The 16,876-nt window shown below is 59.9% G+C and overlaps 1 protein-coding gene across 1 annotated transcript in view; it reads left to right on the forward strand.

The window, feature by feature from the left end:
* EEFSEC (eukaryotic elongation factor, selenocysteine-tRNA specific) overlaps nt 1–11,659 on the forward strand; it is a 254,234-nt gene extending 242,575 nt beyond the window's left edge. The window contains exon 7 of the mRNA XM_047743216.1: nt 11,135–11,659. Within this exon, the coding sequence (XP_047599172.1) occupies nt 11,135–11,325 (191 nt within the window). The 3' untranslated portion in view covers nt 11,326–11,659. The remainder of the gene's footprint in view (nt 1–11,134) is intronic.
* The last annotated feature ends 5,217 nt before the right edge of the window (nt 11,660–16,876 follow it).

Consider the following 16,876-nt stretch of genomic DNA (forward strand, 5'->3'; position numbering starts at 1 on the left):
CTGCCCCATTCTCACTAAAGCCTGTCTCTAGGAAAGCTGCTGGCCCTGATCACGGTCCTCTGACAATTACCTAGACTGACTAGGTGGCCATTGTGTTCCAGGAGCTAAACAGAACCCACCAGAGGAACAGATCCCACCCTCCAGGACGTCTCTCAGTCCAGAGGCTTGTGTGTGTGTTCACACATGTGTGCATGCTTGTGCGTGCGTGGGTGTGTGCGTATGCGTGTGCACATCACTGACAAAGTCAGGCTCATCGTACCAGCAGGAGGGTGACATTCTGGAGCGCCGTCTGGAAGAAGGGGGACCCATCTCCTCCGGCTACCTTTGTAAAAGAGCTCAGGATCCAAGTAGTAATGACAGTGTGTGATCACTTGTTTGCCACTAGCTCTGTGACCTTGGGTGAATCATTCTGGATCCCTGGGCCTCAGCTTCTTGGGAGTAGATACTGTGTCCTCTTTGCACAGGTTAAGGTATGGAAAAGTGCTTTTCTGATCCTTCCCTGGCCAGGCACCGTGCCAGGCTCTGGGATCTAATCTCTGTCCTCAGAGAGAGTCATAGTCAGGGAAGTGAGCTCATGGACAACCATGACAGAGGCCATGTGGCGGCAGGCCCAGGACCTGAGGGTGGTCCCAGGGGCACCAGCACTTGGTGCAACAGGGCCTGAAGCTGGACTGAAAGCTTGAGCTCAGCCTGCCACGTCTTTGCTGTGTGATGTTGGACTCGTACTGACTCTCTCTGTGCCTCTGTTTCTGTGTGTATAAATGGAGTCAGCACCCAGAGAGCAGTTGAGAAGTGGAGGAGCAGCATGTACAGAAGCACTCTGAGTGGGGCCTGGCACGTGATAAAGGCAGAGTGAGTGCTAGCTAGGCTTACCACTGTTGTTCCCTTCATGATTATTGAGAACTGACTGGTGCCCGTTTTGGGGGCCAGTTGGGCTAGGCCGGCCTCACACAAGATGGTCTTTCTGCTTCAGATCCCCTCTCTGCCATCTAGGCCACCCTCAGAATCTGTCAAGGCAGTGGGCCAAGTTCCAGCAGTCCCCGCTGTTGGAACCCAGAACAGACAGGCATGTAAGGCGTCATCCCTGGAAGTCTCTGGAGAGAAGGTCCCCACCTGGCCCCGCCCACATTGCCCCAGGCTGGGAGGTGCCTACTGCCCAAGTCAGAGTGGTTCCCAGTCATGCCAGTGCCCTTGCCTTTTGCCATCTCCTCCCCACACTCAGTGGCAGTAGCCTCAGCTCCCTGTGCCCCACCCCCACCCATGGCATGGCCGTCCCTGTTCCTTTGTTGCCAGTGAGAAACAGCAGGGCCCTGGGGTGGCTAGGCCCATGGCTAGACTCTCAGGCCAGCAGCAGGTGGACAGCTTTGTAAAGCCACAGGCTTGAATGCGAAGTCCTACTCCCCATTTGCCAGCTGTGTGACCTTGGGCAGTCAGCTCCCCTGCCTAGAAAATGACTTACAGGATGTCTGGAAGCTTGAGTGAGATGCCATCTGAACCCACCTGGCTGGGTGGTGTGTTGAGGAGGACACTAGTGTCCTGTGACAATGGTGACAGAGGTGGAGGCAGATGACCTAGCCCGTCCCCTACCCAGCCACTGACCTGTGAAGCCTGCCTCACTCCTGCTTCCCCACCTAGAAGCTTTGTCAGACAGCCTAGAGGGCCAGCCAGGAGTCCCTGTGGACACTACTGTCCAAGATCTCCTCCCAGAAACTGCCATTCAGAGACAGCTCACCCCAGGCTGCAGTCACCAGCACCACACCCCGCCCCTGCCCCCCATGTCTGGCACACCCCCACTCATGGAGCACTTGGCACATTCCCTTTGAACAGTCAGGTCCCCACCCACGTGGTTATACCCCCTGTGCTGATGGGGAGTGTGAGCGTAGGGCTTGGGACTAGGGTCCAGGTCCCCTGGGTGCTGAGGCGCAGGCCTCTAGATCTAGGCAGATGTGACACGTTCGGAAGGAAAGGGCCAGCGCATTCCTGCCTCCTCGAGCAGCCCGGCTGGCGGTTGGCCAACCTCCCGTTCCCCAAGCCTCCTGCAGATTGACAGGGCCTGACTCAGTTGCCCAGCAGTGGGTGGGTGATTAGGAGCCAGACGGACAGGGGGGTGAACTCTGACTCTCGGTGGGTGGGGGGGGGGGTCACCCTTGGGAGAGAGGCAGCTGTCAGGGCCCAGCGCACTGATAGATGAGGCAGAGTGCAGGCGGGCTCGGGTCCCCTTCCTGGGACCCCTTCCTGGGGTAGCACCCCTTCCTGGAACTGCCAGCCACTGCTGTAGGCTGCACCTGTCTCCTGAGGACACAGGGTCTGGACTTGAAGCCGTGTGGAAGGCTGTGGTCTTCTTGGAGGAGAGAGATCTGGAACACATCACAGGAGGCCGAGCCAAGATGCTAACTAAGCCTTTGGCCGAGAAACCAAAGGAGTGAGGTTTGCCAGGCAGACAAGTGTTGCAGCTCACCCCAAGATGAGAGAGCACCGGGAAGAGCCAGGGCAGGGTAAATGGGGAGCCCTATGTATGGGTGAGTGATGGAGGTGAGGACACACTGTGTCTGCAGGAGGTAGTTTGGGAGGAGCTGGGCTAGAGGAATTTGGACCCTTGCCTGAGGAATGGCTGAAGATTTTGAACTGGGAGGGGTGATCAGGTTTTCTTTTTTTATTATTAAAGATTTTATTTATTTATTTGACAGAGAGAGATCACAAGTAGGCAGAGAGGCAGGCAGAGAGAGGAGGGGAAGCAGGCTCCCTGCTGAGCAGAGAGCCCGATGTGGGGCTCAATCCCAGGACCCTGAGATTATGACCTGAGCCGAAGGCAGAGGCTTAACCCATTGAGCCACCCAGGCGCCCTGATGATCAGGTTTTGTTCCAGAAAGATCTCTTCAGCAGGAGACCCACAAGCAGATCAGAAGGTGGCACTGGCAGGAGAGCAGCGTGGCAACTCATGCCAGGAGGCCAGCACCCAGGCCCCAGTGGCAGCATCCTGCTCCTGCAGGGCCTGGGGATCCCTGAGGGAAGGGGTTCTCGTGGAGTGCCACGCCAGCCAGCGCTGTGCAGACTCAAGCAAGGGTTTGAGCCCTGCCTGAGCTTCTGGGCTGCACATGAGGAATGCCCTAGGTGGGATATAGAGTCCATCCTGGGCGGCAGGCACGACAAGCCTCGGTGACCACACCCACAGTCACTTCAGGGGGATGAGACCATACCCCAAGTGAGCAGGAATCATGCCGGGGCTGGGCTGCCCCTGGAAGGAACAAGTGGGAGCCAACATCACATGGTGTTGAGTAGTTTAGAATGCCCCCCAGCCGCCCCCTCACTTTCCCCCTGTGTGACAGCAGACTTTCCTCCACCTGGACTGCCCATCTAATCATGGAGCCTCTGATCCTCGAGACCAAGTCATTTCCTTTCTCAGGCTGGTTTTGTTTTTGCCTTAAAACAAAATCCTTCCTTCCCCCATAATGCTCTGGGTTTCCCTCCCCATGCACCCCCAATCTCCAAAGGCTTGACTGCATTATAATTTCAATTTACATGGTGTGGGAAAGATTTGTGCAAAGGGTCCTTTTTTGTTTTTGAAGAATTCATCATTGCTGCTAAGAAGCTTAATATAAATTAAAGGAGGAATTAGGCAACATTAAGACATCAAAATGGGGGTGCGGGCGCCCGTTGCCTCGCCTCCGCCCAATCAAAGGGGCCGCGAGGAGCCCATCGAGTGTGCGCTCGAGAGCCTTGGAAAGAGCGCGATTCCAATAAAGGGCCTGTTCAGTCGCCCGCCTTCCCCTAATTCCCTTTGTTGTTGGGACAGCGGAATACATGTCTGATAAAAACTTAATCACCTTATCTTTTTAAAGCAAATTGCATCTTTGTTTACATATGGGATCCATAGCAGGAAGAGAAAGGAGAGAAAAACAGGCAGCTTTCCCAGCCCCAACCTGCGCGTTCAAGGCTTGCACTCCCCTGGATAAATGCGGGAAAACCAGGGCTGGCGAAGAGAGGTGGGAAGGTTCCGTTAGCCACTAGGCAAAAAGGTGTCACTAGCACCTCTCACAGATGAGATCAGGGACCTGTGCAAAGGGAGCCCGCTGACTGGTGTCCCCAAGGGCTGCCCTCCCGGCCATTCTCCCCTCTGTAGGCCCTCTGAGTGCCAGCTTGCCTCTGGGCCTTGTGCCAAAAACCAGGTTCCTTGTCCTCCTTGGGCCTCTCCTCTCCCCTGGCATGGTCGGAACCAAGCTGGTACAGGGCCCGTGCCACTCTAGGCCACTGGCTTATGGAGGGATCTGGGTTCAAATCTCAGCACCACCACCAACTGCTGTGGGGCTGTGGGCAAGTGCAGCCACAACAGCCCTGTGTGAGGCAGACACAAAGGGGCCCTACTGCCCAGCCTCCCCCTCAGGCATCCATCCTGCCCAATGAGACCTCTGAAGCGCCGTGCCGCCCATACCTCCCGTGACCACTTGTGACCTCTCCGGGGCAACTTCGTGAACAGGGCAGGCAGGCAGAGACCCCTGTTCCTTCGGGTGAAGTTTGACCCTGCAGCCCACTGGGTGATGGAACAGCCGTGCTGTTTGAGGAAGCTCAGCCTCGCTGATGGGTTCCCTCCTTCGGGCAGCCCATCCCTCCTACTCACAGGCCGAGCACCCAGTCTGGACTCTGGGACTGGCTGGATTCGAGGCCCTCCACAGCCATCCATCCCAGCCACCCGCAGAGTCAGCCCAGCCCAGCTGCCAGGCATGTCCCTCTGAGCTCCCCAGGCCATCCGTCATCACCAGGATGCTGACCCCAGAAAGGACCCCCCCGCCCCTTGCCCCCGCTCTCTTTCCACCCTGTCATCTCGGCTCTTTCCAAAGCTGCTTGTTCCAGGAGGGGAAGCCGGAGTGGCTGGACTTGGCTACAACCCCATGGGGCCACCAAGGGGGCCCATGACCCCAAGCTGCTTGCAAGGGCTCCGTTCCCACTGGGGGGTGCAAGCCGCCCACCAGCGTGGAGGCCCCTCTTCCAGTCTGGCCCCCGACATGAAAGCGACGCCAGCAATTGGAGGCAATTTGCCGGCCTTTGATGGCCATGTCGGGGCGGCACCCGCGGCCAGGCCTTGGGAAACAGTTGTGCTTCCCGCATTCTTCCCTGATTACCCCTGGCCCAAGCCAAGACCCAGCAGCCTCCAGCCCACTGTGCCTTTGTGTGGAGCTGGCGCTTGGTGAGAAAGGCCAGCCCGGCCCTGGGAGAGTGTTCTCAAGGAAAGCCACGACCAGCAGCGTCACCCCGGGGGTCATGCCGGCCCACCCCCACTGCATCCTGGCCCCGGGCTTGCTGGGGAATGGAGCAGGGCAGCCCAGCTCCAAGAATCCTGAAGTTTGGGGAGAAAGAGCCAGAGACGTGTGCTGAGGGCCTCTGAAGTAAGGGCCACGGTGTGAACTTCACACACATAGCTCGTTTCACTCCATGCGCACCCCGCCAGGTATGGAGCCAGGCTCCGGGTCACAGGGGGCAGGGCGCCCATCGTCTGAGCCTGGGCGTCTCCTTGGGCCACCAGCTCACAGACAGGTATTTCCTAGTCTCGGAGGCACGGGCTCTGCAGGAGTGTTTTTACTTCTGCTGCCCTGCACCCCTGAGCCAGCGCTTTCCCTTTGCCTTCATCCATTCAACACTCCCTGAGCCTGTCTGCCAGGCCCTGTGCCAGGCACTGCAGGGGCCATCTCCTCCCAATCCCCCTTACAGGCCACGAGGGAGAGGGATGCAAAAAACATGCCAAGTAGGGTTCCAAGAGGGATCCTGCTCAGCCCAGGCAGGTGAGGAAAGCCTTCCCACGGGGGTAGTGGCAGAGCAGGCATTAGCCAGACAGGAAGGGCAGGGAAGGGCGTTTCACACAAAGGGAGGTAGTTGGAGGCCCTGCTTGATTTCTCCTGGCAGAATGGGAGTGGGAGTGGGAGTCAGAAGAGCGTGAGGGGCAGAAGGAGGCACACACACTATATGACCCAGGGTCTTGGATGTCGAGTAAGAAGACAGACTTTATCCTTTTGGTGGAACCCAGTCCAGAGCTGCGCATGAGCCTTCGAGCAACTCCTCCACGGCCGGGGGCGGGGGGCAGGACGACAGAGAAGGGCCCCCTGGGGAGTGCCCCAGAGGCCTCCTACGCCAGGACAGGGCAGCAAGGGTGGGGAGTGGGGGGTGGACCCTCAGTAGGTTGTGGAAGGCGATGCTCTAAGCTGGTGCCCTCTCCCCTCCCCTCCCCGCACCGGCGTCAGAAACCAAGGGCTTCTGGCGGCCGTGGAGGAGCCATGAGCATGGCCCCAGGTTGTGCTCAGCCCGCCCTTCAGCAGGCAGGGCCAGATTGCTACAGAGATGACCCCTCTGGCCTAAAGATGGCAGTGAGCTTCCTGGCCCACAGCAGCAGCTCTGAGAGCCTTAACCAGGACATGCAGGCAGACCTGGTTGAGGGGGACGCCCCCTCCCCTGCCCACCCTCCTGGAGCCGTGTGACCCTCCCCGCAGCCTCCCCATGTGCCCACGCATCCGGCAGCCAGACTGCGCGGGGCGGCACTGTGGTTCCTCTGGGCTCCGGCCTGGGTGCAGGAGAGTTAGAGCAGAAATCTTCCAACAGTTTGTATTCCTGTGGGGTCTTTTCCCCAATTAACTCGTACATTTGTCTTTATGACTTTAAACTCTTCTCAGGGGTCAGTTCATCTCCTAGACTATCTTGCCCCAGCAAACACACGCCAGTCCTATCCTGACTGCCCTGCTGTGGGTCTCAGCGCCCCTGGAACTTCACAGGCCTCCACGGTGCACCCAGACCTCAGCACCAGGTCACCTCACCGAGCCCAGCTCTGCCTCTCCAGACCTGTGTGACTGGGGGGCCGGTTACTGGCCTGGACCTCAGTGTCTTCCACACTGTGCTGTGAGGGCTAAGTGCCTGCATACCTGGGGACATCTATGTGTACAAATCTCAGGTCCTCGGTAGGACTGAATGCCTGGAATGGGTTGCTGGGTCCATGCGGAGACCACTGTGAGAGCTTCGTAGCCACTGTTTGTTCCTCGGTGGTATTCTTTGAGGCCCTCCTCTGAGCCAAGGATCCTTCTCGATGTTGGGCTTCCAGCTATGCACAGAGAGACAAAATCCCTGCGGTGGTAGAACTCATGTTTGGGTGGGCCAGACGACCGACATCAGAATGAGGAACTTGCAGCGGTATGTTGGAAGGTGATCTTAGCTATTGGAAAAACAGAGCTGGGTGGAAGGGGTCAGGGCAGCTGGAGTGAGGTGGTCAGGAAGGCCACGCTGGGAGGTGACATTTGCACAGCAATTAGAATGAGGTGGGCCTGGGAGCCAGTGGAACTGCTGGGGCCGATCTTCCAGCAGAGGAACCCGTGAATGCCAAGGCCCTGCGATGGGAATGCAGCTGGTGTGTTGGGGTGAAGGGAATGAACGGTTCGGGGACACATACAGGCCAGGTCACATCCGAGCAGAGGTGTGCAGAAGCCAGGAGCTCCAAACATGCTCCCCACGTTGGGGGCCATTCCAGGAGGGGCCACACATAGCTCTCAGACCTAAGTGCCTACCAGGGGGTGCTTCAAAGGGAGGTCCCTAAAAGAGGACGATAGCTCTGTGAGAGCAGGATGGTCCTGCTTGCCCCTGTGTCCCTCAGCCTATAGGAAGTTGCAGGAGCCCTGAGGGATGCCAGGCAGGTAGACAGTTGGCATTTGGCCGCCTCCCTCCCCACTCTGAGCCCCCCAACAAGGTCTCTGGGACCCTCCCTGGTTTGGGTGCCTGAGGTGTCTGGCACACAGGGTGTGTTACATGGACATGGTAAGCTGGGGTCCCCCTGCAGCCCCACTGGCCTGCAGCCACACGTCCTCATCTGTCCTCAGGCATCATGCTCATTACCCTGCCAGTACTGGGGACTCAGACTCCCTCTGCCTGCAGACCCTTGCCCAGGATCTCCGTGCAGCCAGTCCCTGTCACCTCCACCCACCCAGTCCCCCATCCCCCCAAGCCCCCCCCCCCCATTCAGAGCTCTTCCTCAGAAAAGTTAGCCCTGGGCCCATATGACCTGGCCACCCTCCCCTCCCAGTGACAAGGCACTTTTGCTTCCTTGACCACCTTGGTGGCTGTCTTGCTGGCTTGTTTCCTCTCTGTCCCTTCTGAGACTTGTAAACTCCGTGGGGGCCAGGCCCTGGTCTGTGTGCTCACCACCCTTGTCTCCTGTCCTGGAGCACTGTGTGAATGTTTCCCTGGGAAAGATGCAGGCCCAGGTTGGGGGAAGCTCGGTGAGGGCAGCAGTTCTGACCCCCCCCATATCCCGACCTGCCCTTCGCTTCCCTCCATTGGCTGTCTGGCTAAGGGGGAGAAAGGCCAGCAGAAAACAGAGTGGCTCCTGGGGACATTTGCTCCAAATCCACAGTTGTGTCCAGGCCACCCCAAAATGGAGCAGAGGCAAATGAGCCTGACCATCTCAGAAGAGCAGTTCGATGGCCACATCTTCGCCAGTGCCAGAGAGATTTTCTGGGTCTGCCTGCTTTGGGCCATGTGAGGTATACCCGGTGTGTAACGAGAGCCAGCGCGGGCGAGATGGACCGCCGATTGGGCCACGCCTGTCTCCCCAGCCCCGCGCAGACGCCGGGGAGCCCCGTGCCTCTTCAGCCATCAGACCTCCTGGCACCAGAGGGAGACAGGCTGCCCATGCCATTTGTCAGGGTCTGGTGCCAGCCACCTTCTCTGTTTGCAGAAGGAAGGCTGGGGCTCCAATCTGGGGAGGCAGATACCTGCAGGCCTGGCGCTAGCTTGGGGGTCTGGCCCGGGGCCATTCCCACACCCCATTCCAGAGGTGCGCTATCCCGCTGGGTGTGGAGCCTGCGATCAGACACCGTGCTGCCCAGCCAGAGGACGGCTCCACTTGGTCCAGGTCCCGCAGGCCCCCAGCATCCCAGAGCTCCATCCACATCAGCCACGAGTCCCGGCCTTCCTGGGGGTGCAGGCTTTGAGAGACCAGCAGTCTCATCTTTGCCTCTAGAAGGGAGACCAAGTCCCCTTCCAGGAGGTAGAGCTACCCCTGGCTGACTCTCTAGTGTCCCTCAAGGGAGCCTTCTGGTCACCTTTCTAAACCTCCATGGTACCCTCACAGCAGGTATTCCCCTGCCAAAGGTGGACCCGCACTGAGTGATGGGCTGGGGAGCAGTGACCCGCATTGGCCAGCAGCTGCAAGTCCAGAGTTCAGATTCCTCACTGTGGGGCCTGGAGGCAGTCCGTGCCCTTCTGGGGGCTCTGTTTTTGCCTCTGTACGAAAAAGGGGTTGCTTCAGCAAACATGCATGAGTGCTTCGCCTAAACGGAGTAATCCACATACCCCAGCCACCAAGAGCTCCCCACCTGGTGGGGACAGGATAAGCAAAGGCACTGAAGCCTGACACCAGAGTACCACTTCTGGCTTCCTGGGGAGACCACAAACACCCGGCCAACACTGGGCCGAAGGACAAGGCCCTTCAGGCGCTGACAGACAGATCGGGTACAGCAGGGCACGCAGGGAAGGGAGCCCTCTGCCTGGTGCCCAGCCCCCGCTTCCCACCAGCTTTGGACTCAGCCTCTGGGTCCACTGGCCAAAACAGCCCCTCTGTGCATATTAGAAGGAAGTGGGGGGACACAGGCCTGCCAGGACCCCTCTTGGCAAGCACAGTGTGGGCTGGGTTCCACCTCACTTGCCCCTTGCCAGGAATGAAGGTTATGTACCCAGGTCTTCCAGTAGTCGCTCCCGGAGCCACCGCCCCCTGGGCCTCCTTGCCCCATGCCAGTCTCACAGCGCCCCCTCCGCTCACCCCCGCCACAGCCCTGCCAACTTGCTCCCACCGGCTTCCCTCAGCAGGGTTGTGAGCAGCCAGCTCCAGAGCGCTCTGCTTTTACAAAGCTGGTCTGAGGCCTTGGTCACAGCCTTGGAGCCAGAGCCTCTCCGCCTGTGCTCAAAGCAGCCGACTCTCACCTTGGCCAGCAGCCCACAAAGACGCTGGGCCATGCTGCTACCGAGCAGTTTCCTCAAAAAGACAAGCCCCAGAGAAAGCCTAGTGTTCCAGGAGTGCAGCCAGGTGCACAGAGATGAGCGAGCCTTCTTCTGTCGCCAAGGTGGGGAACCGTGTTCCAGGCAGAGGGAACAGCCTGTGCAGAGGCTTGTAAGCCTGACTGCAGGGAGCCCAGGAATGGTCACGTGTTCCTTGGGGCGTTAGGGAATGCACAAAATCAATGGGTGAAGCAGCTAGAAGAGCTGGGGCTGGCTTTAGGGTGTTAGCAGGGGTCTGATTTCCACTCCGTCATTTGGCTGAAGAGAATGAACATAAAGTCTGTATACTGTACATAGTGGAGGGAGTGACGAGAGGGCACTGGTTTAAAGGAGCCTGTAAAATGTGATGGAAACCGGTGGGGGCTGCTCCCACCCCTGCATGGAGAGACAGTGTATGCGAAAGCCCAGGGAGAAGGCTCCCCAGCAGGAGTGCCGGCTTTAGGGAACAGGAATCAACACCCCAGCTGCTCTCTCCTCCCACCCTCTGATCTGTTGGGACTCCCACTGGCTGAACCTAACCTGCAGCCAGAGGGCACAGGAGCCTATATGCTGTCTGCAGAGGTCCGCCTCCCAGGCACACAGAGGAGCAGAGAATGGATCTCCAGGGACAGTTGGAGAACACCTAGCCCAGGGAAACTCAAAAGTCAGTTTCAGTGTACGTGTTTTAGCGTGAGTGTCCTGGGAAACAGTAGGACCATTTAGAGCAGGAGAAGGACGTGGCCAGTAAGTGTGAGGCTAATCCGCATAGAGCCTGAGTGCAGAGTGGGTGGGTGGGCAGGGGACTGGGACACGGAGGTGGGGAGCCCTGCTGAGCTCCAAGCTGGACAGGCCCCTGATGTGGACCAGCATGGTGGGGGAGGGGCTGGAATGTGGGATTTAGGTGGCAGAGTGGACCCTAGGACTTGGGGGTCCATTGGCTGGGCAAAGAGGCAGAAGGGAGTGAGCCCAGAGTGGCACCGGGGTCCTGGCCTGGCCTAGGAGAGAGTGAGGGTATCACTGAGTTGGGGGAAGGAGATTTGAAGATGCGCCAGCATGAGCGGGTGCCCATCTAGGGCAGAGAGCAGCAGGCTGGGAGTGGCAGAGTAACGGGCTCTCTTTCCGTGCCTTGCAGGTGGCCTCAGCCCGGAGTCCAAGAAGATGCTGACGCCCACCCTCAAGAAGCGGGGCCGAGCCAGCCGAGGAGAAGCAGCCAAGCCGGAGGAGGGGGCCGAGCGGCCCGAGCCTGCACAGCACGTGACTGTCAGCCTGTCTTTCAAGCGCTACGTCTTTGACACTCACAAGCGCATGGTCCAGTCTCCCTGAATGTTCCTGTGACCTTGCCCAGGCCCCCGGGCTGGGCTGCAGTGCCAAGCATCAGACCAGATGTGCCTCGCCCTCCTTTCGTGTATCCCTCCCCATGACACTGCAGATGCGGGCCCTGGGCCTGCACTATGCCCCGGTGAGAAGCCTGGGGAGTGAGGCAGCAGCGGCTTCAGGGCCGAGGCTCAGAGGGTCTGTCCTGGTGCCCTCCGAGCTTCTGGGGGCCAGCGTTTCCCAGGTCGCCCCGCAGGCAGCCGTGGGAGGGCTAATCCACACCCTGCCATAGATGGCCTGGCACTTGCCGGCTACAAATAAATGCCCCAGGGCGTCTGCCCGCTCTGCTGGTCTCTGTGATTTCACCTGGAAGGGCACCCCATGCCCGTTCCTGAGGGGGAATATCAAGGGAGTTAAGCAGTTTCCCACCCAGAGAAGAGCTGGAGGAACCAGAACTCAAAGCCCAGTGGGAGTGGGCTGAGGAGTTCACAGGGTGTCAGGCCCCTAGGCCAGGCTGGGTGGCCCCGGGGGTGTCTCCTGGGCCTTAAGGGACACGGGTTCTCTGGACCGCCAAGTCCGGAAAGGGCTCTGCCAGGAAGGGCCCCCGTGGAGTGCTGGGGAGCCACGAGGTATCGGGCGAGGGCATCAGGTCAGAGGCTGGCTGGAGGGATTGCTCCCCCGTCTAGCAGGCATAGAGGGAGCACCAAACAGGAACTAATTCTGGGGGCAGATCCACAGTGGCGGGGGGGGGTGGTGGTAGATGGGGGCGCTCAGCCATTGCCTGGTTCATTCTGGCTCCTCTGCTTGTGTGATCTTGGCCCAGTCCCCTGACCTCTGTGCCTCGGCACCCCCATGTATAAAATGGCTACAGAAGCAGCTGCTTCATGGGGTCGTTCGGGTACTGGGTGCCCTGCTGCCTGCTGCATTACCCACAGCCCTGGCAGTAGGACCAGCACGCAAGGCCTCACTGCTGGGAGGAGAGGGGCCTATGAACTCCTCGTAGTGGGGCAGGCAGCTCCAGGGCCCCGCTCTGCTCTGAACTGGCCATTTTTCTAGGACCTCTGTCACAGTGCCCATGCCCACCCACACCTTTTTCCCTGCCTCCCACATGTCCCGCAGACAGCACCCCTCAACACCCAGGGGAGGAGGCTGACTCAAGTGGAGGACACGGAGACACAGAGAAGAGGAGGAGCTGGCCAGTGTGACTCCTAGAAGCCTTGGACACCCCCCCCCCCACCAGAGAGTGCGGGCCGGCAGCCTGCTCAGGGAGAGGCCTCTATCAGGCCTGGCATCAGAAGAAACCCGAGTGCCCGGGTTGGGCCAGGACACAGCCTTTGAAGGAGAAGCGCAGCCAGGGTGGGGGGGGCAGGGGCAGGGGCCAGCAGTGTCCAGGGGCATTCCCACAGCCGTGTCCCCCTGCCCCTGGCTCCCCAGCCAGCTCTATGTGCTGTAAAAGAGAGGGCAAGCCCCCTACAGCCTTTCGCAAACACATAAACTCGCTAAATTGGCGCTTCTACCCATAGGGGTGTCTGGGAAACATCACCTTAGTTGTAGGTGTTGAGGGTGGCGGGGACTGGGGCTCAGCTGACCGTAGCCTCAGGTAGAGCTGGGACTCAAATCCAGGCTCTGGAGGATTCCAGACATCCCCACGCCCCTTGCCTCAAGGCCTTGGGTGTATCCTTGGAAAAAGGCGCCTTCTGGGGCCCTGCTTTGGGCAGGGGGGGGGGCAAGGGGCAGTGCCCCCCCTGCTCCTCCCCCCACCTGCCCATACAGAATGAAGTCATGGGTAGGCGTCCTGCCACGGGCTGGGGCAGGAGGGGTGGCCGTGATTGGCAGGCCCCCAGACCAGCAAGGCTAATGCACCAGCAATGAGATAAGGCTTATCTGGAAATGTCCCTGGAATCGAGACTCTGATGGAAACAGGCTTCTGGGTTAATATATTTTTGATAGATAAAGTCTCGTAAACGGGAAGCCCTGGGGGCCCAGGGCAGGAGAAGGGGCAGCTTCTGTTCTCCCAGGCCTCCTGCCCTGCCCGTGCATATGTGCGTGTGTGTTTGGGCATGGGTCTGTGTTCTGGGGGTCTGTGGCTGTCAACAGCCGGGTGTGTGGGTCTTAGTGTCTTGGGTGTGTGCATATGTCCTCGTGTGCTCAGGGAAGGCAGTCTGTCAGGCTGTGGCTCTCTGGTGTGTCTGTGCGGGAGTGGGGTGAAGAAGAGGGTATTGGGAACAGTGTGCACAGGGTGGTGATGTGTGTGGGGGGCCAGTTTGTCCCTTGGGCCCCAGGGGCCTGCAGGTGGGTAGGGCCTGGTTCCCGGAACCTGGTGGGATGGGAAGGGGGAGCATGGCCCCCATTCTGGGGACCCAGAGCCCCCCTCAGGTTGAGCCAGGACCTCTCAGTGCCAACTCACCCTCAGGATTGATCCAGGCCTCGGGCCTTCCCCACCTCCTCTGCCTTTAGCTGGGCTTTAGCCTTTCCAGCTCCCCTTCAGGAGACCAAGGCCAGTCCTGCTCACAGCTTCTCTGCTCCTAGGTTAGCCATGTCTGTCCTCCATAGCCTTGACAAGTGAGACGAGGCCTCTCGGTGAGGGACCACTGGGACAAGGCCTTGAAGAGAGAGTAGGAGTTTGCCAGGAGGAGAGGTGCCATCCAGCAGAGGGCACAAAAGGCGTAAGGCCTCAAGGAGAGCACTGCAACAGGCCTGCATGAGGAGGGATGAGGTCATGGCTCCCAGGCTCCCCCCAGCGCGTGCCGGGCCTCCAGAAGCCTCCACACAGGCAGCCCTGATTAAAAAGAGTAATTAGCGCTCAGCTGATAACAGAGTGGTACCATTAATTAGCGGAGCTCAGCCAGCAGTGGCGCTTGATTGCAGGGAGGCAGCGGCCAGCAGCTAGAAGACGGTGGGGGGTGCGTTGTGTTCCCTCGGGGAGAAGCTGACCCCAAACCCGGGCTCCTCTGTCTGTCCCAGCCCCATTCCCTTGCTGAGAGCCAGCGGTGTGGGCAGAGAAAGTAAAGACGGCAGCTGGGTGGGGCCGGAGGCCTCAAAGGCTGCTCCAGTCGTCTTGAAGGTTGTAAGCAGGTCAAGTGCATCAGATCAGAATTTCAAGAGACCTCTCTGGCCCCAACTCCATGCCAGTTCTGAATGTCCAAGGCCTGAGGTCAGGACCCCCTCACCCAAGAGGCACAGAGACCACAGGGGTGGAGGAGGGCTCCCAGGATTGGTTTTGGTGGTCAGTTGGCCAAGGAGCAGGGGAGGGGTGAGGCTGAGCCCTGGGAGGAGGAAAAGGGCTTGGAAAGTTTTGGGGATTCAGTGTAGGTGGATGGAAACTGGAAGCAGGGATAGTTTTGGAAAGAGGCCCGAAGGTCGTTCTTCCGCATTTATTAAGCACCTCCTGTGTGCTGGGCCCTGGGGTCACAGCCCGGTGCTCCCTGGATGCGGTGGGGCGGGGGCAACCTGGAGCCCACGCGGTGTGGCTGTGACCCCTGCCCTCACCGTACTCCCGTGTGCGGCTCAGCCATCAGGCGGGACAGGCTGCCCTGCGCCCCACCCCTACCTGGGCCAGCAGGTCAGAGGTCAGGCGTCCCAGAGCCTCCCCGTGTGCCCCACCACGAGGTATTTATTGCTCAATCCCCTCCCCACGCCCTCCCATGTTATCACCATCACTGGGGCTGGTGGGGAGACAGCACAGCAGAGAAACGGCCACTTCCCGTGGCCACAGCTGGGCCTCTAGATAAAGGCCAGCTGGGAGCCCAGACAGACCTGGGGAGGCTGGGTAAGGGGCCAGGTTCAGCCACCTGCCTGGCCCCTCAAGGGACATCGCAGAGACTCGGCCCTGAGCCTCCAGGCTTCCAGCACCATCCCAACCAGACAGGGCTAACTGCCCCCCTGTTCTGTGGGGGCCAAGCCTCTGCTCCCCTGACCTGCACAGCCCTACTCCCTCCCCACTTGGGCCCTGTCAGCTTTCCTGGGCCCACTGAGCCCCACCGAGCTAAGGAAGGTGGCCGGGCCATTTGGGTTGGTGAAGGCCGATGGCCTCCCCGCCGGTCTCCCTTTGCTCCCTCCAGCACCACCTCTGTCTCCCCGGGTGTCCACATCCCTCTCCCTCCAGCCCAGTGTACTTTTCTCACCTGCCACACCCTGAGGCCGGGGCTGGGCCCTGAGCCGTGGGCAGCCTGCTGAGGTGGGTGCAGGTGGGAGGGGCAGGCTGGGAAGCGCAGCTCGGTGGACCGGTCCCTGTAAAGGGCACCGGGGAGTTCAGGTCACCCTCTCCTCGAATCCTTTCTCCCTGCCTTGTCCACCTCAGTGTATGCCCCCAAGCTGTGACCTCATTCTCCTCCCCACCTCACCCTTCAGCCTCTGAGGCCCCCCTCACCTCACCCCACCTCTCAAGTTCCCTCCAAGGCTGAGAGGGCCCTGAGGGGCTCCTTTCTTGGAAACAGAAAGGCAGGTGGGGGTCAAGCCAGGTGGGGTGCAGAAGCCAGGCCTCCCCCCGGTGCTCCAGGGGGAGGCCTCGGAAACCCAGATTTCCCAAGGGTTCCAGAGCCAGAGTCTAGGCTAGGCCACAGAAGCCAGACCTGACCCATTCTGTGTCCTCCCAGTTCACTACCCAAGCAGGACCTCCCATACCAGTTCCTTATGCTGCCCCTAGACTGTCATTGTATGACTACTAACCTCACCCCCACCCAAGATCACCACCCCCTCACCTCCTCCACCAGCATCACAAGGGACCAGCTCAGATCCATGTGGGGGAGACCTACATCCAGGGGGAGGACGCATGAGGTCACTGGCCAGGAAGGGGAGCCATACGAGGCCAGGGGAGGGAAGGCGGAGGCAGGTTAGGGATGATCAGGAGATCAAGTTCTCTGCTGGCCTTGGCACTGTTTGGCTGCAGGAGGGAGCCGGGAGGGAGAGGACCTAGGGTGCCTGGGCAGCCTCTGAGGGGTCACTGAGCCCACTGTGGGCCAACCAAGCAGGGGGGCTGGGTTTGAGCGAGTCCCCTTGATGAGCTTGGTGTGGACCCCTGAGTCTGCCCTCCACAGCCCTTGCGGGGGTGGGGGGTGCATCAAAGGCTCAGGCAGTGGCAGGGGAGCCCAGAAAGAAGGCAGAGGAGCAGCTGGAGAGGGAGAAGGAAAGGCAGGTGGGGGTCAACCGGGGAGGGGCTGCAGGCAGGGTCCCACCAGAAGCAGACCAGAAACCTCTGGCGGGGGGGGGACAGGTGGGCGTGGGCGTGAGGCAGGACTGTTGCACAATGAATGTGCTGTGAGATGAAGCAATTCAGTCCCTCATCAGATGTGGGGCCGGATGATGGGGCAGGTGATAGCCCTCAATCAGCCGCATCTCTCTAGTTCTCGGTATTCAGCAGGGTGGAGGGAAATGCACCCATGCTGACCCCCCCCCAGGCCCTTGGGGTATCCCCAGCAGCCTGACTTCAGAGCCTCCCTGCTGGGCTGAGTCCAAACTCATCAAGGCCCAGCTAGGGTCCCCTCCTCCATCTCCCCTGAGGGAGATGGCCTTTGCCCTCGGTGCTCCTTCTGCCCACCAGGGCCTGGTTTCAGGTCTGTCT

The sequence above is a fragment of the Lutra lutra genome, chromosome 1 (assembly GCF_902655055.1).
Source record: "Lutra lutra chromosome 1, mLutLut1.2, whole genome shotgun sequence".
In the NCBI taxonomy this organism is placed as follows: Eukaryota; Metazoa; Chordata; class Mammalia; order Carnivora; family Mustelidae; genus Lutra; species Lutra lutra.